This window comes from Acomys russatus, chromosome 19 (genome assembly GCF_903995435.1).
Source record: "Acomys russatus chromosome 19, mAcoRus1.1, whole genome shotgun sequence".
Classification (NCBI taxonomy): domain Eukaryota; kingdom Metazoa; phylum Chordata; class Mammalia; order Rodentia; family Muridae; genus Acomys; species Acomys russatus.
The window spans coordinates 31,726,221-31,746,428 of NC_067155.1; the positions used below are offsets into that span (position 1 = coordinate 31,726,221).

General features: G+C 42.8%; 3 protein-coding genes and 1 pseudogene across 3 annotated transcripts in view; 2 read left to right on the plus strand and 2 right to left on the minus strand.

Moving 5' to 3' along the window:
- LOC127203988 (zinc finger protein 721-like) overlaps positions 1-20,208 on the minus strand; it is a 1,570,727-nt gene that overhangs the window by 1,509,015 nt on the left and 41,504 nt on the right.
- Positions 1-20,208, plus strand: part of LOC127203992 (zinc finger protein 431-like) — a 436,824-nt pseudogene that overhangs the window by 394,906 nt on the left and 21,710 nt on the right.
- Positions 1-20,208, minus strand: part of LOC127204012 (zinc finger protein 120-like) — a 428,901-nt gene that overhangs the window by 359,317 nt on the left and 49,376 nt on the right. The gene's annotated exons all lie outside the window — the stretch shown is intronic.
- Positions 1,001-19,771, plus strand: LOC127204017 (zinc finger protein 431-like). The gene is made up of 4 exons (XM_051162970.1): positions 1,001-1,177; positions 16,674-16,800; positions 17,002-17,062; positions 18,588-19,771. Exons 1-4 carry the CDS (start codon positions 1,175-1,177, stop codon positions 19,615-19,617), a joined length of 1,221 nt encoding a protein of 406 aa, XP_051018927.1. The 5' UTR covers positions 1,001-1,174; the 3' UTR covers positions 19,618-19,771.

The window sequence follows — 20,208 nt, forward strand, 5'->3', positions numbered from 1 at the left end:
GATGTATCCCCAATGTCAACACGGTTTAAGTATGTTAAGGTACCGGGCATGGTGGCGCACGCCTTTAATCCCAGCACTCGGGAGGCAGAGGCAGGCGGATCGCTGTGAGTTCGAGGCCAGCCTGGTCTACAAAGTGAGTCCAGGATGGCCAAGGCTACACAGAGAAACCCTGTCTCGAAAAACCCAAAAAAAAAAAAAAAAAAAAAAAAAAAAAAAAAGAAACCAAAAAAAAAAAAAAAAAAAAAAAACAGAGAGAGAGAAGGCCCTTGCTCTGGATTTTAAGCCTTAGAAGGTACCTTAAGGGTAACACTCTAGTCTATTCATTCTTAATTGATGGAGGAGTAGACAAAGTGACTTCTATTCCCACGATGAAGCTTCATACAGAACCTGATGCAGCTGTCATTCTAGCATGATCTGTTCCGTCTCAACTCCGAAGCCAAACTTGACAGGGTCATTCATGTCTTACTAGTTCTGGAAACAACAACCAAATATTATGCAAAATTTAAAGGTCATGGATTCTTTCACTGCGGTTTCAGTTCAGCACTGTTGCTCTCATGTGCTTTTGGCAGAACCCAAACCCTCGGGAGGAGACTATAAGTGCCTCCAGGCAGACCTGCCCGTCACAGGAGAAGGCGGGTTCTTCCCGCTGCCGCGCTCCAGGATCAGCTCTGTAGCTGAGCAGACTGGAGTGGTTGGTTCTGTGTGATGAGCTCTGAGCGCTGCTGCTGGGTGCTGTGAGAGGAGCTGGGGCAAGCTTTTCCACATGGTGAGCGCAGGGTCACAGCACACATGGGAGGCGCTGTCGGCTGAGCCGCAGGAGCTGGAGAGCTGGGTCCTCCCAGGGGCTGGATGGGAGATGAGGCAGGTAGGTGCTACTGAGATCCAAATCTCTGCAGTTCTGCAAAAGGTCTGGCCCTGGACTGAACGCCTGGTCCAGGAAACACTATGCTGTGTCCCCTCAGTACACTTCAAAAGATAAGTTCTCACGGCACTGGAGACTCGCTAACCAATCAGAGCCTCTGGGCTGGCCTGCCGGTCAGAAGAGCAGAAGGTTCCTCTGGGTGCCCTGCTGCAGGTTCCGCTCTGTATCTGAGCAGGCTTAAGTGGTTCAGTGTGATTTTCTCTGAGCGCTGGTGCTGGGTGCTGTGAGGAGAGCTCAGGGAAGCTTCACGCCATGGTGAGCGCAGGGTCACTGCCTGCAGCGGGAAAAGCAGGCGGCTGAGCTGCGGGAGCTGGAGTCCTGGGTTTTGCCCGGGTTGGCGTGGGGAGACAGGCGGGTTGGCTACTGGATAGCAGGCTTAAGTGCTACTGACTGCAAATCTCTGCAGATCTGGCAAAGCTCTGGCCCTGGACTGGAAGTCTGGGCCCGGAAACACTCTGCTGTGTCCCTTCAGTACACTACTAACCCTGAGGGCGGTGCTCATGCCTCTCGACTCACTCGTCATCCAGGGCTTTCTGGCGGATCTGCCAGTCAGAAGAAGAGGAGGGTTTTTCCGGATGCCTTGCTACAGGTTCCGCTCTGTAGCGGATCAGGCTTGAATGTTTAGGTAGGAAGTGCTCTTAGCGCCGGTGCTGGGCGCTCTGAGGGGAACTCAGCAAGCTCCGTGGACCGGTCTTGGTGAGCACCTGGTCATTGCCCACGACAGGGAGGGGCAGGCGGCCGCATGGCGGGAGCTGGTGTTGTGGGTCCTCTCTGGGGCCGGATGGTAAGTGGCGGCCAGATGCGGTCACCTGGGAGGTCTCTGGTGCTTCTAGTCACTCTCTGGACCTGGCAGTGGCCTCTGAGAATCTTCACTATTGGGGGCTGTATCTAGGCATAGCCGTTCCAGCAGGGGCTCGTGTGCAGAAACATGCATGGGAGGATGCCAAACTCAGAGAGCCCTAGTTTCTCTAGTATCTTCTACAGGTTCTGCCTTTAGCATTTAACATTTCGGTGTAAGATCCATTTGGAGTTAACTTTGTGGAGGTTGTAAAAAGCATCTCGTGTGTTGGGTGGCACTCAAGTGTTAAGCTGTGATGTAGAAAAGTATAATTGAGCATGTGTGACGGATTTGCCAATGCTTAGAAAATAATAGGAGACACCAAGTAGAATTTAGCTGAGGGTAATAGTATGCTAACCAGGCCTCTTAGAGGTGCTATGAGACACATATTTTTCTTTACAAGAATTGCCCATAAATTTGGCTCCAAAATATGATAAAAGACACACTCCATTACTTCCATCCTCATTACACACACACACACACACACACACACCAACAACAACAACAACAACAAAACAAAAAACCAAGCCAAAACTCAAGCTTCTAACAAGCCGCTCAGTGGGCATGACAGGTTCACAACCAACATCAAGGCCTGGTGTTCCTTAAAGCTCCAGTTTTCTTCTTGAGAAAAGCATAGTTTTTGCCACATAGGCAAGACTACACCAGGTGACAACTCTCTGACAAGGAAAAAGACTGTTGTGTTGAGGGCTGGCCTGATCAAGCAGGGCTTTCTATGAGGCCCTCCTGTGTGGAGAATGACAGAGCTCCTTCTCAAACCCAGGAGCATGCTTGGGAGAGCCAGTAACATCCTGGAGACTAGGACTTGGGAGCTGTCCCTAAGGCCCCTATGCACTGGGAATAGAGCTCCTTTTCTAAAGGCAGGAACATGCTTGGGAGAGTTGGGACTGGTCTAGAGCGAGGGCCTTTGGGAAGGGGTTGCTTCAGCTCCTGAGAACCCAACTCATTCTCTCACATGGGGCTGTGGCTATCAGTCTCAAGCCCACTGTGGGCTTGGTCAGTAATGTTTTTAGGTACCCTGTGTTCCCCTGCACAGCACTGTTTTATTATATGCCACGGACCACCGAGGGGGCTTCAAACCGGTGGCAGGGCCCTAGGTACTCAGGTGGGCACGGATTCGGCACAAGAGACAGACACACAAATGCAAGAGAGGTTTGCTGCTGCTGCAATGAGCCTTTACTCAGTTCAGTGGTTTATACAGTCATATGAGGAACTAGTTATTGGTGGGTCTCCAGCAAGTGAAATACAAATCAAATCATAAAGTACATAATACAGCAATAATAAAAAAAAACCAAACGTACACTAAAAAACAGTGTTTCCCCTGAACCCAAGTTTACAGCAGACAGTGGTTAATGATCTAGACAGAAGCCAAAGCTTTTCTTAGACTTTGTGGTCATCCCATTTCCTTTTCAAGCTGTTTACTTTTAGTTCTTGCTTCACCATAAGCCTGCTGTTTGTCAGCACATCCTCAGGGCCTTTCAGGCCAGTTAATATATTTCATAAAGTACTCTATCCAATCTTTCTTTTTTCTTCAATATCACCTTCCTCCATCACGATCATCTCCTGGAAAAAAAATGTAGCAATTGGTAAACTTGTCACAACAAGTCTCTTTTCTTTGTCAGGGATATAGTGCACCAGAGGGGACGTGCACGTTGTATCTGTTTCCAAATGCTTAGGTCTACACACTTAACACATTTCCCGTTCCTATTAACCCATTGTTCTGCATTTCTATCATATAGTTTTGTATAGGGTAAAGGAGGACTAGGAGTGCCAGGCAATCTGTAGGGACCCCGATGCTGAGGGGCCTGTCACCACTTTTCTTTTATCAAATACCATACTGAGTCATTTGCCCCCTTTTAGTGGGAACTCCCAGGACCACTGAATCGTCCTCTAAATCTGACTCTCTCTTCCTAACTGACCTCCTTTTCCTAGAAAGCGAGCCCTTTATCCCTAATTCTATGTTTTGGAGCTGGTCCCTAACATTTCCTAATGTGGTTTTTTTTTGTTTTGTTTTTGTTTTTTGTTTTTTGTTTTTTTTTTTAACTCTCTTGCATCAACTTCAACAGAACTTTTACAGTCCTAGGGAGATTCTCAGTAATAGTCATATTCCTAGCAATCATTAACTGACTCTGTTCTGCTTCATCATGTGATATGTTCCTAATGGGAGTACTGGAAGCTGGGGTGGTCATGCTCCCCTCATGATCCGAACTGCTCATGTCAGTTGTGCCTGGAACGAAGATGTCCAGTGGGCCAGGCTGCCCACCACCTGTTCCTGCCATAAAGACTCCCTGCGACATTAAAGTGAAAGGAACAGAAAGAAGAAACTGCCAGCACACAGATGGCCAGGAAACAGCTTGGTGCCCTCGAGCCCGGTTTCCACATCTTGGGTATCTGCCAGAGGCCTCCAGGAGACTTAGCTACATCAAGCACGTGCCTGTACGGCCGCATGTCACATGGACTGTACTGGAGTGGGTGTGGCAATTATACTCCTGAGTTAGTCCCATTGTGCAGTGACTTCTGCTGATGTCATAGATGTCTCCCATTTTTCCCGTAAGTAGTACACAGGGTGCTACTAATAAGGAGCATATTCAGACTGATGCTATCACTACAGATAAGCAGAAAATGTTCCTAAGCTTTTTTTTTTTTTTTAACATTCACAGCCTTGGGCTCCTTCCCAACCTCCAGAGACAAAGTTGGGACATCTTGCTCACCAATTTCATCACTGTTTATATCTCTTACCTTTCAAATGTGTAATGCATATTACTTTTTTTTTTTTTGGTTTTTCGAGACAAGGTTTCCCTGTGTAGCCTTGGCCATCCTGGACTCACTTTGTAGACCAGGCTGGCCTCGAACTCACAGTGATCCACCTGCCTCTGCCTCCCGAGTGCTGGGATTAAAGGCGTGCGCCACCACGCCCGGCCACTGTACTTCTTTTAATAGAGTGTTTCCATATCCCTCTCCCAGACCATCCAGGACCACCAGTCTTGGCAAAAAGAGACAAGTTAGTGGAACTAGAGAACACTAGTTAGATGATTTCATCTTTCAGGTAGCATAAGCTAGAGACAGAACTGGAGCTATGTCCACCCGTGCCAAGAGCTGGCCTTCCTCATGTCACCCAGCCATTGTGGTTACCTAGTCCTTTTCACTTATCATTTGCCCTCTTGCCTTCTCGGTCTGGCTCTCCCGCCTCCCACTCTCTACACAGCTCAGCGTCATGTCCACTATGGACTCTCCCAGACGGCCCTGTTTCTGCCTATGCTCTCTCTTTTATCTATAATAAACTTTTTACTCCATCATACTTAGGAACAGCCATGTCCTTTCTTTTATATTTCTTTTTTTCATTCACTTTCCATTAACCACTCCCTGCTTTCAAATTTATGGTCACTTTTTGCTGTAATTCTTGTGTAGATCTTCTTGACTATGAGTTAGTGTTGGAGGTGGGTCTGATGTATCTTGATGCTAATTACTGCTTGCTGTCTTTTTTTTTTTTTAAGATTTGTTTGTTTATTTATTATGTATACAGTGTTCTGCCTGCATGTACACCTGCAGGCCAGAAGAGGGCATCAGATCACATCATGGATGGTTGTGAGTCACCATGTGGTCTCAGGACCTCTGGAAGGGCAGTCAGTGCTCCTAACCCCTGAGCCATCTCTCCAGCCCTACTTGTTCTCTTTTAATGCTCTGTAACCTTGGCTAAAGACATGTTCCCTTTGACCAATAAAAAGACGAATACAAGCCGGGCGTGATGGTGCACGCCTTTAATCCCAGTACTCGGGAGGCAGAGGCAGGTGGATCGCTGTGAGTTCGAGGCCAACCTGGTCTACAAAGTGAGTCCAGGATGGCCAAGGCTACACAGAGAAACCCTGTCTCAAAAAACAAAACAAACAAACAAACAAAAACCAATACAGCTGGGTAGGCAAATGGGATAGACCTGACCTTGGGCTTTTGAAGACAGAGAGAATCTTGGGGAAAGAGGGAAGAGACAGGACACAGAAGGAGGAGAATCGCCATGGGATAGAATGGACCCACGTGGACCCAGAGGAGGAATTCTGAAGTTCTTCATGGGAGGAGATGGAGAACATTAGCAAGTGCTTTGGGATTTTGGATGGGAGGTGGCCCAAATAGAAATTACTAGAAGCGGATGGAAGGAGATGGAAAATAGGAGTTATTGGAGTACAGCTTAGGAGGTAATATCTGCCGTGGCCAGGGTAAAGGCTTATTCTAAACCCACATGAGGTGTCTGAGTTTTCATTGATTTCTAGAGGGTTAGAAAATACTGCCTCGCACACAGAAGAAGAGAAATCAGGGTATTTGGATGAGACCCGATAGGCTGTGGTCATATGGTGGGGGGAGGAAGTCTAGGGGAGAGTAATAGAGTGAAAGAGGGAGGGAGGGTGGGATCAGGAAGATACAACTGAGGGGACAACAATCAGGATGTAATCTGAATACATTATTTTTTAAAAAAGAAAATACTGCTGTAATAATAAGTAGGCTACTAATAAATATTTATGAGGCTCTACTTCTAAAATTAACCACAACAAGGTAGAGATGGCTGCACTGGACATTGAGTGTGTAGTGGAATGCGTGCACACCAAGGACCTTGGAAGAGGAACAGGAAGTGCTTTGGGAGACTGGAACATTCTATTAAATACCAACATCCCAGACTAGGCCTCTGTCTGCCCCTAGGGAGGAAGGAGAGAGCTGAGAAGGCTTCAGTTGTCTGCGTCATTTGCTCTCTGGTCCCCCAGTATAGGAGCTGCTCCTGTCCCCAGGCTCACCTGGGTTGTCGAAGGTAGTGAGGGGCTGTGGGCAGGCCTAGCAGTCAGGAGCACAGTAGGAGGTAGCTTGCAGGTTCTTTGCAGGATTCTCCTCAGCTGCTGCTGTGACGAGCTCCGAGGAAAGCCACATGGCATGGCGTGGTGAGTGTGAGGGACCCTGTCTCCAGGCCGGGAGGAGAAGGTCTGCAGAGATATCGGAGTCCGATCTGCTGGGAGTATGAAGGACCGTGGGTCAGACTTTGGTCCAAGGGCTTCCGCCCTCCTCTGAGTGTAGGATTCCCTTCCCTGTGGAAGGGGAGATTGTGCATCCCTGGCAGGGGAAAGCAGTGGTGTTTATAAAATCACTATCAGGTGTGCGCACACAGACAGCCGTTGCTTTTGGTGTGAAGTAGGAGACAGGTTGGAAAACTGAAGGTGTCGTTTGTAGAAGTTCTGCATTTTGCATTCCCCAGTTTTCTGTGACAATTTTTATGAATAGTTTAGAAGCTTGGGGAAAGGTTACGGGGAGCAACCTTCAGCCATACTTGATTAGAATCTTTGTAAGCTTTCCACCACCACCAGGCACAATAGCATGAAGCAGGAAATTCAATTCCTGGGAATGAAAGCAGTTTCTGAGATGCAGAGGGTTCTCAGGTGTGCATGGTGTTGGCCATGTGAACAGGACAGATTCCACATCTTGTGCCATAGTCCATGCAACAGGGGGCAGACATTAAGTTTTTCTTCTAAATTGCTTTGTGTGTGGGCTTCAGTGTGGCTGGTTTTGCCTGAAACCACAAGGGGGCGCGAGGGGCTGCAGAGCCATAGCCTGCCTTTCTGATCACCACCTCCACTTTCAAAGAGAGTTCTAGAGCATGGGGGCTCTCTGTTTGGAAGAGAGACCAGTAATAGCTGGAGGGCCAGAGACATAACAGTTTAGAGTCATTTTGAATTACTCTGTACATCGCTGAGACTTTTGAGGGCCTTATCTATTTAGTTTTGTATAATTTATCTATCTATGGAATCATATATATCTGTTAAACCTAAGATGTATATTCCTGTGATAAATTAGACTAGTGTCTGATATGATCTCAAGTTGATCAACTAACAATTAACTTGTATTATTTAATTATTCAAAACAGTTTGTAATAGCACTGTTAAAGGTACTAGAAGCAAGCCTTGTATTATACATGAGCTGTATGGGCACAATACCTCATGCCAGAGTAGAAATGTGTGTGTGTGTGTGTGTGTGTGTGTGTGTGTGTGTGTGTGTGTGTGTGTAACAAAGTAGCCTTGAATTTGTATCAATATACCAAAATTTATAGCAGTGTATCAAAATAAGCTTGCTTATATATAACAGTATCTCTAAGTTAAAGACTAGATACAATAATCTATCTTTTGGCTTATTATTCCTATAAGGTATTTCTGTATTCCCCTTCTTCCTTTTCAACCCTTTACTTATTACCTAAGGAAGAAAAATAGATAGAAAAAAGAAGGACAAGATAGCCTTATGTCTTCATACTTTGTTTTTTCCCCTCTGGATAGGACCATTAATAATTCCCTTAAATGACGACAAACATGTATAGCCCATTAGAACAACCACAATTCACCTCCCCACCTTAAGGGAAATAGTGCGTTGTTCTTCTCAAGGTTGTTTCTTGCTGATTTGGGTGCTTAGGATACCTTTTTGGGGGGTCCCAAATAAAATAGGAAATAATGGCTAAGCAAGCTAGCAGTAACATTATACCTTTTTGGGCGTCCCAAATAAAATAGGAAATAATGGCTAAGCAAGCTAGCAGTAACATTTGTGATCCAGTCTCTAAGTGTTGGGAAACTTGAGGCTTAACAGAAGTCCTGTTTGGAACCCTGTGAGGTGCTGGTCTAGTTGAGAGCAGCAGCTTTCTTTGGAGCTGTCCTGGGAGCGGGTTTTGAAGAAACAGCTGAAGCAGCTGTGGCTGGAGCACGCAGGATGTTGGAATAAGCTGTGTCAGCGTATGAGCCAGCATCATTGATAGCCGGTTCTTTTGCTCTAAAGACGCGTGATTCTTCACAGGCATTATCCGTCCTAAAATTATAATGTAGGAGATGTGCAGGATGCATAGATCGATTAAAGATGTTCTTCCTGCTCTTTGGATCAGCAGAAGAAGACACCTGTCTTTCTTTAAGTCAGTTTGGATTGTATACCAAGCTGTAACATCAATTTTATCTATGTCATTTAAAAGAAAGGCATGATAAATCCTGAGGATTTTGTAGCCAAGGATTTTTTTTTTTTTTTTTTTTTTTTTTTTTTGCTATGTAAGTTGAAGTTTTTTGGCTGGAGACATTTATATGTCCTAGCTAGTCTAAGAGCTCTACCCATGTGGAGGGATCAGCAACGTACCTTTCCTGTTTGGTCTTCTTGATTGATTTTTTTTTTCTTGTCCATGGCCAAAATCTTCATGGGATCTTCCTCTGTCAAATCTGATATTTATAACTTTGGATGCGGTAAAGCTCTGCCCCTCACCCCCTCCCACCCCCATTAACAGAAATATATGGCTGCTCCTCTTCCAACATAATACTGGTCCTCCAGTTTGAAGTTATCCTGAGTATAGGATGATTTAATTTAGCAGTCCAGTTTTTTAGGCCTGCTCTCATTTGATTTCCCCCAAAGGGGATGAGTAAAGTTATTATTGAATATAGAGACATTTTCATGTTGATAAATTAGAGCACGATTGCATGGAGTTTGAGTATATTCTTTTATAGAATATAAAATTCTATTCTATTCTATATATTCTATATAAAAATTATAATTAGAAATTCCATTGAGATAAGATTTTCCTATATAGCCTGGGCTGCTTTGGATTGGTTTTGTTGATTATGCTGTCCTCTAACTCACAAGGCACTTTTAGTCTTTTGTTGTCTCCCAAGTATCGGGATCAAGGTATGAATTTAATTAAAGATTGTAAGAGTCTAAATATTCCAGGCCGAGCGTGGTGGCGCACACCTTTAAGCCCAGCACTTGCGAGGCAGAGGCAGGCGGATCTCTGTGAGTTCGAGGCCAGCCTGGTCTACAAAGTGAGTCTAGGGCAGCCAAAACTACACAGAGAAACCCTGTCTTGAAAAACAAAGCAAAAGAAAGAAAAAAAACAAAAACAAAAAGAGTCTAAATATTTATATATATATATATATATATATATATATATATATATATATATATATATATATATATATACGCATGGTTATTATATGTAGTTCTGGCTCTGCCTCTTCCCCAAGTTGCAATTAAATGCATTAATTAATTATTTTGTGGTAGTTAGAGTCCTATCAGTTCCTGTGAACTTTACACTGTTCTGACCATTTAATTGTTTTGTTTTATTTATTTATTTATTTATTTGGCACTAATTAAATTACCTTACAGTTCCTATGAATTTCCACACTTAGGAAGCCAGTAGCCTGCTCAGAGCATAAATTAATTATTCATTTTGTTATATATCAATAATTTTCAGTTGCGGGAGGAATGCAGAGTGGTTTCCTGTCTTTGTGGTCCTGCCATAGCTACTTGTCCTGAGCGGGGATTTGTATAGGCTGAACTTTTCACTGTTGTTCTTGTCCCCTTGCTTTAAAAGGACAATGACTTTTTGACCCACTGCTCTGGGAATCTGTGGGAAACGCCTTAATCCGTGGAAACCAAGTTAGTATTCCTGCAGCTGCACAAGGTTTGGGGCAAACCCCACCTTTGCTAAGTAACTGTCTCGCGTCCTACCTCCTGTTCCACAGTCTCCAATCCCTGTTCCCTGCCCACAATCCCTTCTCCCCTCCTTAAAAGCAGCTTTTGTCTCCTGGGCTGATGTTGGGTGGAATCAGACAGAGGCATGGCAGCTGCGCTTCGTTAGGCAGTTCTGTTCTGGTTAGTGCACTCCGTCTCTTGCCTGCCTGCTGTAGGCTCTTTCACCTGTGGGCTCACATAGAGAGACAGGTAGCCGACTGGTTTGGACTGGGAAGTTCTTGGTTTTAAGCCTCGGTTCTAAAAGTGTTTATGTAGGGTGCCGTTATGTTGTAGTCATGTTTATTATTAAAGCCTGTACACATTACAGCCCTGTTCTCCAAACCACATCATATTCAATAGAGACACAGACACCTGTTGTATTTCAGAATGGCCTCATTTTTCCTGGGGCTGGGCAGATTAATCCTCCAAACTACCTTTATCGTGCAGCCTCGATCCCAAGCCATCGGCTTTAATCATTCCTGTCTAGGCTGCTTCCGGTCCATCATCCGGAAATGCTTGCTGATGCTCTTCATCTGGGCTGCCGTCCTGCGTCCATGCCGATGTGTTCTCGTGTTTCTCTCCACGCTTCAGTAATTTTCCCTCCCCGTGATCCTTCTCTCCCCAAAACTCTGCATCTCACGTCTACCCGGCCTTGCCCAGATTAGGCATTTTAATCAGCCAATGAGGAATATTTTTTAGGCAAGGTTATAAACATCATTTTTGGGTATGTGAGTGTCGGTTCATTTAAAAAAAAAAAAAAAAAAAAAAAAAAAGATAGGAAACAGTGCCCAGGAAGCAAAATAATTAGCAATCAAATACAAAGCCATGTTGTTACAATAAACAGATGTGCTATTATGGTGTACAATAAAAATGCAGCGCATCAGTTTATTTGGATGGGAAGAGAGCTTTCTGTGAAGGAGCCATACTGCATGGAAAAGTAAAAACGGGGTTATGAAACAGACGGACATGGGTAGGAGCTTTGTTCCTGGGTTTCTGTTTGCTCTCTGAGTTTTTCGAGAGTGGGTTTGCTGGGTATTGCCTCTTTTACCCACCTTCTTGATGGGCATGGTCAAGGGGGAGTGCTTCCTGGTGTTGGTAGCTAAGGTAAAAGGGAACCAGAGAAAGATGATCTTAAAAGTTCACAAGAGGTGTAGACAGGGGAGAGGTGAAGCTGCCTCTGGTGTTCTAGTCCGGTGCTGGGGCAAATGTGAAAATTTGATATTGGGTAACAGCCAGTGTCATAGATCTGGTAGGGGTGTCTGCCCAAGTTGGGGCTGTGCCACAGAGATGAAGCGGGAAAGGAAGGGCAGCTTGAGGGGTCTGCGGTATCTACAAGAGGCACAGGAAAGAGAAGAGGAAGCTTCCCCTGCTATTCTGTTCCAGTTCTAAGGCAACTGTGAGAACTGGGTCTGGGGTAACAGATGATAGGGTAGGTCTTTGGACAGACCACCTAGCCTTCTGGCAGTCATGGCCTGTGGTTGAGCATGGGGTGTCCTTCCAGAGGTGGAGGCTCAGGCACAGAGATGCGGCAGGAAGAGAAGGGCAGATAGGGATGGTCTGTGATACCTATACGAGGCATAGGCGGGGGCGAGGAAGCACTCTGGGCAAGTTGAGTATTGGGTCTCAGGAAACAGAGAATAGGGAAGGTCGGGAGGCGTCCTGTGCGGTCACATACCCAATGTCTTAACACTGAGGCATCACGTTCTTAGGGGTCATTTATTGACTTCTATATTTATGTCGGCTTTTGTTATCGTTAATCTGTGAAAGGCTTTTTGTTTATTGAGGGGAAAAGTACTGAATGGGCTGTATGGGTTAGTTAGCAAGTATTCTCCTTGGGGTCGACCTGAACTCAGATATCAACACCCAGCTCAAGTTGGGGGGCTCATAACCACCTGGTCATAACCCTGGATTCTACACCAGGGCATGTGACATTCTCTTCTCCGGTGTGTCATCTGTATACACGTGGACAACATTCTCTCTCACACACACTCAAATATATACGTAAAAAGGAGGACAGGCTTGTTTGCTCATGACTTTTAAAACAATTAGTGCAAAACAAACTGTTTGGGTGTAGAATAGAAACCACACGCTGTTTCTTTAAAAATCTATTTTCTTGCATTTGGTCTGTAAGAATTTGTATTTCCTAACACTGCTGGAGATTTCTATACAATCATCAACCATAGGTAACAAAATGGTTTCTCTTTGATCCTAACAGACATCCTTGTCTCTATCATAACAGAATGAGATACTTTTAATAATCAAAATCATTTTCTCTAAAATGGGAACATATGTATGCTTTAATCAAATCTCTCTGATTGGAATTGCCCTCCACCTCTATTCCATTTTATATTGTTGGCAAAGGAGAGAACCAGAGCAAACAGAGGCAGCGCTGGCCAGCGATTTCTTTGGGTTTTGACTTTGACTATAATCCTGTAATTCCAGTTTAAGGACTGTTATATGCATATCAGTGGTGCACTCTACGTTATATTATTTTATTAATTATAATCTAATTATATTATATGATTATATTGTTGTTTCTCTGGAAAATGATAGACCTTCAGCAGTCTTTGTCTTCTGAAAATTTAATATATTATGTTTTATGTTCCTTGAGTTTTTGTTACTTTGGGGGACTTTCTGTGGAGAAATAGTTTTACTTTTCTCTTTTTGATCCTAAAGACTGGCTTTGCCTCATTTCTTGGCAAGTCTGCATTTTTCACTTCCTGCAATCATCAATGTTTGTGTTTCTGACACTTAAGTAATTGATATAATTAACACATTAGTTTGTGTTTTTAATACTTTGTCGTATATTATTGTGTTTGTGTCTTAGTTAGCTTCAGTTCTCAACGTTTTAGAGCCTACAGTCATCTGAGGAAGCCTCCAATGAGGAAGTGACCCCATCAGAATGGCTGGTTGTTATGTCCATGAGAGAGTATGTTGATTCATGATTGATGTGGGAAGGCTCTTCCATTTTTGGTGGCAATATCCCTAAGCAAATGGGCGTGGGCTGGATAGGAGAGCTAGCTGAGCCTGAGACAGTCACGAAGCAAGAGTGCAAACCAGAAAACAGTGCTTGTCCGTGGTTCTGGCCTTCATTTTCTAACTTGAGTTTCTCTTCTAAGCTTCCAAAATGATGGACTGTGATCTGACAGAACCATCAAAACCAACAAACCAATCAATCAAACAAACAAAAACAAAAAAACCATGTTCATTGCCTGGGATGCTTTTGGTTAGAGAATTCCATCACAGCAGCAGAGTAGCAAGTTAGAATAAAAAGTGGTATGCAAAAAGTGATTTTGTCACTGGACACAACCTGGCTATGTTCTCTTTGGGGAGAAATGTGGAAAACATGATGACATGAGATGGTCAAAAGCAGAGGAAACTAAACAAGAGCTTAATAGGCTTTTTTTTTTTTTTTTTTTTTTTTTTAGGACCTGAAAGATTGTAGTGTTGAGAGTAATGCAGACAGAGGAAGTTGAGGATTTCAGGGGAAAGTAGACTCTATGAAAAATTGGGTTAGAAGTCATTTATGTGATATTTTTGACCCCAAATATTTCTTACTCTGCCATGTTCTGAGGAATTGAGTAAGGAAGAATTAAAAATCAATGGACTGATTTCGTAGATGGAATATTGTATCACTTGGATGGTTATTACTAGTGACTCATTCACGACGACTTTGAGAAAAAGCACCCATTAGGGCAGAAATAAATGCAAAGTCTCTGGTTTATAGAGACAAACAGCACTAGGTAATTTCCAATGGCAGTCAAATGGTGAAACAGAGGTGGGAGTTTTCAAGATTATCACCATTAAAGAGGAGGCTCCTGCAACACTCTCTCCTTCTAAACTTTCACTTATTGGAAGGAGTAGGCAAAGTGATTCCTAGTCCCAGGAAGGAACTTCATATAAAACTTGATGCACCAGTCATCCAAGTGTAACAGGGTCCATCCCAATTTAGAAGCCAAACTTGACAGGATCTCCCATATTGTGCTGGGTTCTGGAAACAAGAAAGATGCCAAACTTAAGGTCATAGATTTTTTTTTTTCCTTTGTGGTTTTAGTTCAGAACTATTCCATCCATGTATGTAGTGCAGAGTCAGAGTCCCAGGGAGGATACCGTGAGAGTTCATTGCACGAGGCTGTGAGAATGAAGCCTAAGCTGCACTTTGAGACCACAAGATGCTGAGATTACCTAAGCTTTGAGAAACCTGCCATGGAGAGATGCTTATGCACAGTAGAGGTAACCAAGCTGAGAGTTGTATGAGAAGCTGCAGGGATAGGGCCGTCTAACACCTGTCAAACTGAAGCCCCACGTGTCTGAGACAGAGCTACAGGATTTCTTGTTTGTCCTACTGGTTTTGCTCCCGTGGTCCAATCTTCCCTCACTGCGTACGCATTCCTCTCTGTTGGAAGGAGAAGGGAGATTCTGTGCCATTGTATTTGGAAAAATATAACTTGCCTTTTGATTTTACAAGTTGTGGCATTCAGGAGATTCTCCTGAGCGTCAGAAGAGAGTTCGGACATCTGAATAGCGTGGGGGCTGTTACCACCATTAGGATCATTGGAGTTAGACGAATTGCATTTTCATCATGGGATGACCCTGCACCTATAGTGACCATTGTCAGAATATATTTGGTTGAATCAAAGTGCTCCCAAATAGGATGATGTCTTTGAACACTTTCCTCTACTTTGCGGGAGCTTATGGAAGCTTTTGTAGTAAGAATCTTTCAAGAGGTATTTTGGGGATGGGATTTGAGTGTCTATAGACACACCCCATTCCCTGCTCTTCCTTTGTGTACTGTCATGCCCTCACTAGTCTCCAATCCATCCCTACATTGCCTAAAATACAGTAGAAGCCACTGCCATTCAACGCTAAGCTATTTTGCTAGCCTGATATTTTTATACTTATTGTTTTGTTGTTTTTATTTTTGATTTTGAAGACAAAATTTCGCTGTGCAGCTCAGGCTACCCTGAAAGTAGGTGTGTAGACCAGGCAGGCCTTGGATTTAGCGATTCAGTGACTCTGGCTCCACACTCCGGCTGGGATTAGATGTGGGCCAACATGCTTTATTTGTTTTATTTTTATACCATTAACTGATGGGATCAGAATATAGGTTTTTGTGCATTCAAGCACATGCTGTTGTGCGGACCTTCATCTACATCTTGAATTTTGAAATCTGGCAAAGAGTATGTTCTATTTCTCAGGATGGCATGCATTCATGACACTAACAGTGCCTGAGCCATCTGAGTCATTACACTGACGGTGCGTGACATGCTTCCTACTTGTTGTGGTTGTTTTGAGATTTTTTGAACAAATACCAGCCTTTTGCCCGTATGTATGAGCATGCGCATCATGTGTGCCTGGTCATCACAGTCGTCAGAAGACTTGAACATGAAGTTATGCATAGTTGTGAGCCCCCGTGTAAGCTCTGTCAATTGGGCCCAATTGTTTGTGAGACCAGCAAGAACTCTTCACTGCTGAAACACCTCTTCCGCCCTATTTTGCTTATTTATAAACATTTACATTGCTGAAGTTGATATAATGGATAGTTATGAGCCCCAATATAAATACTGGAAATTGGCCCCATTATTTGCACAATCAGTAAGAGATATTCTTAGGTGAACTATCTCTCCTGTCCTGTGTTATTTATTATGATCAACATTTATGTGGCTAATGCTTTCATCTGTCCATTTGTAACTGTTTAAACATGGATTCTCTTTTCCTAAGCTCATATTAATGTTACAGTTTAAACTAGGGAACTTCATCTGGAAGGTGAATATAGAACGGAAAGGAATGTATAATTCTTTGTGGAAACTTCAGTAAAGAACTCTTGAGTTCTTTTTCTCTTTTTTTCGTTTGATTGATTCATTTTTTGCTGGGGAGTCAGGGTCTTAGTATGTACCACTTGCTTTCCTGGAACTTGTCGCATTGACCAGGCTGGCATCCACCAGCCTCGTGGATGTACCTGCAGGTACACCTACTTCTGCCTCCTGAGTGCTGGGACTAAAGGCATGAGAAAATGCACATATCTTGCCCATCATTTTTGTAGTTAATAGTTGTCCCTACAATTTTTCTGATGTGTTATCAGTACTGTTGATCTCTTTGCCTCTCTCTCTCTCTCTCTCTCTCTCTCTCTCTCTCTCTCTCTCTCTCTCTCTCTCTCCCCCTCTCTCACTCTTAGTTGGCATTTCTCTTGCAAAGCTATATTCTATTCAAAAGGTACAGAAATAACAGGATGAATCTCATTATTCAGTTTCTTTCCAAAATGACTTGGTGATACATAAGAACTTCCAAGTCAGGAAATCAGTGGAGAAAGCACCAGAATTATATGCCAATGTAGTATACTTTTACAGTGTTGTCTGTATCAAGCTTGTTATTATGCACATGTGTGGGATATTTTAGGATCCAGTGACCTATGACGATGTGCATGTGAACTTCACTCGGGAAGAGTGGGCTTTGTTGCGTCCCTCCCAGAAGAGTCTCTACAAAGATGTGATGCTGGAGACCTACAGGAACCTCTATGCTATAGGTAAGAAAGTGAAATTTCTTTTACTGAAAAAAGAATGGGACAACTGTTTCTTTCTTATTGATGCTTTTCTGTAATTTTAATTGAGAATGAGGAGGACTGATGTGAGTAATTCAGGTATGATTGTAAGGTTCACTGAAGATAGTAACATGAATTTTGCATAATTTTTAATAACATGACATATTTTCTGGTACTATATTTTAGGCTATAATTGGGAGAACCAACATATTGAAGGTCGTTGTCAAAGTTCTAGAAGATGTGAAAGGTAATTTTCATGTGCAAGCTAATATAAATATGCCTAAGAAATTTTAATGTGTCTTGGAAGTTTTAAAGAAAATCAACAGTGTAAATAAAACACTGCTTTAAGTGCATTAGTGATTATTAAATTCTCACAAAACCATGTACCTCAGTGTCAGGTATCTGCTTTGTTTTTGCAAAGCATTTCTCTAAGAAAGAAGACAAGGAAACAATGCCTGAATGGATATCACCATTTGAATCATAGCCCCGTTACAATAGAATAGATAAATATATGTCTAAAACCTTCAAATAAGAAAGTAGAGTAAGGCCAGGCGTGGTGGCGCACGCCTTTAATACCAGCACTCGGGAGGCAGAGGCAGGCGGATCGTTGTGAGTTCGAGGCCAGCCTGGTCTACAAAGTGAGTCCAGGATGGCCAAGGCTACACAGAGAAACCCTGTCTTGAAAAACAAAAAAACAAAAAACAACAACAACAAAAAAAAAAAGAAAGTAGAGTGAGGTGTGGTGGTGCATGCCTTTAATCCCAGCACTGGAAAGGCAAAGGCAAGCGGATCACTGTGAGTTCAAGGCCAGCCTGATCTACAAAATGAGTCCAGGATATATACTAATAATACCATTGCTAAGTTTATTGAGATGGCTAGTTTATGAGAGTCAAGAATGTTGTTGTTAAGGTTAATTGTTGTTAACCTTAATCTCTATACCACGTGCGTGTGAGGAACAAAAATTCAAACAGTATGAATGCAATGTGGAACCCTTCTATTTTTCATTATTCTTTTAATAGGTATAGCATATGTCACAGTAGATGCAAGCCATGTGAGCATAGGGAGAGTGAAAGAAGCCACACACCTCTCTTTCTTGCAGAACAATCAGAAAATATGTAGTAGTCCTCACTCTGTGTAGACTTTCTGAATATGATACAATTTTACAGTTAACTGGCTTTCCAACTTTATTTGGAACATCCACAAACTTACACTACAAGAAAATCTTTATGAAGCCGGGCAGTGGTGGTGCATGCCTTTAATCCCAGCACTTGGTAGGCAGAGGCAGGCGGATCGCTGTGAGTTCAAGGCCAGGCTGGTCTACAAAGCAAGTCCAGGACAGCCAGAGCTACACAGAGAAACCTGTCTCAGAAAAAAAAATTCTCTATGAGTTCTAGAAATATGGAAATTCTTCTGGTTGTCCTGGTTTTCTTTCCAAATGTAGTATGATTCATACAATAGGCAAATTTACGAATGCAATCAGGGTGAAAAGATCTGGTTTCTTTCAGTTTTCTTACAATATGTAAAAATTTAATATAAAAACAGGATCCTGTAAATGTGTGCCATGTAAAGAATGCTCTTACCATCATGGGTATCTTCAAAGACAAAAGAACCCATAATGAAGGGGAACCAGGAATGTTAATATCGCAATAAAACTTTAAGATCTGAGTCCTCTTTACGGTTAGAACAAATTATAAAATTAATTACACAGAAAAAAGCATTCATCGATCCAATCAATGTTGTAAAGCTCTCACATGTGCCAATTATGTTTTCAGGCATGAAAGACGTCACAGTGGAGAGAAATCACCTGAATATACTCAATGTGATAAATCCGTTATGTGTCAGAGTCATCCTCCTGGAGAAAAACCCTATGAGGGTATTCAATATGGTGAAGCCTTTGCACGTCTCCGTAGGCACCAAAGACATAAAGGAAGACACCCTAAAGAAAAACCCTATGTATGTGACCAGTGTGGTAAAGACTTTCTATGTCATTGTAGTCTCCGAGTTCAAAAAAGGACACAGACTACAGAGAATCCCTATAAATGTAACAACCAAAGTGATAAGGCCTTTTCACAACTCAGTCATCATAGAAAACATAAAAAAACAACTGCTGGAGAAATACCTAATGAATGTAATCACTGTGGTAAAACCTTTACAAGTCACAGTGCTCTTCAACAGCATGAGCGAATCCATACAGGAGAGAAACCTTATGAATGTAATCAATGTGGTAAGGCCTTTGCACACCATGGTCATCTTCAAAGACATAAAAGAACACATACTGGAGAAAAACCTTATGAATGTAAGCACTGTGGTAAAGCCTTTGCAGTTCATAATACTCTTCAAATCCATGAGCGAACACATACTGGAGAGAAACCTTATGAATGTAATCAATGTGGTAAAGCCTTTTCCCAACCAAGTAATCTCCAAATACATAAAAGAAAGCATACTGGAGAGAAACCCTATGAATGCAACCAATGTGGTAAAGCCTTTGCAAGTCATGGTAGTCTCCTATATCATAAAAGGACGCATACTGGAGAGAAACCCTATGAATGTAGTCAGTGTGGTAAAGCCTTTGCACATCACAATCATCTTCAAATACATAAAAGAACTCATACTGGAGAGAAACCCTATGAATGTAACCAATGTGGTAAAGCCTTTGCACGAAACAGTCATCTCCGAATACATAAAAGAACACACACTGGAGAGAAACCATTTGAATGTAGCCAATGTGGGAAAGGCTTTGCATGTCACAGTTATCTTCAGAGGCATGAAAGAAATCATCCCGGAGAGAAACCCTGTACATAAATTTAATGTGTTGAATCTTTTTCACATTTCTAAAGTCTTCATCATCATGAAAGAATTAATACTGGAGAGAAACCTTATGAATGTAGTTCTCATTATCCTGAAAATACACTGGAGAGAAATTCTGGGAGTGTAAGCAATATGGCAAAGCCTTTGTGTAGTGAGTTTGGTGCGATCCAACACAATACAAACTCCAGATAAATGTAAATGACCAGAATTTATTGTAATGAAGTTTCTACTGCTTGTTTAGGACCACAGAAAATATTTGGAAGCTGAACTGCGACACCTCAATCCCACTCCCCATCCCCCTTCCCCACCTTCATGCTGCTACCCCTGAGCCAGAATATTACAGAGCTTTTAAGGTTGAAAACCACAAACATCTGTGCCAAGGTGCAGCTACATTTTCTCACCAATCAGGATTTAAGGTTCAAGGCTTTCCTTATGTGGTTGAGTGGTGTCAGCTGATACAGAATGTAGGTTTTACAATCTAACCAATCACATCCATTTGTTCTTTTGTGGGTAGGAACAGTCATTATGTTTTGGGGAACAAAAGATGAATAACAGAAGCCGGTCAGCTGTTGGAAAGTCTCCAGC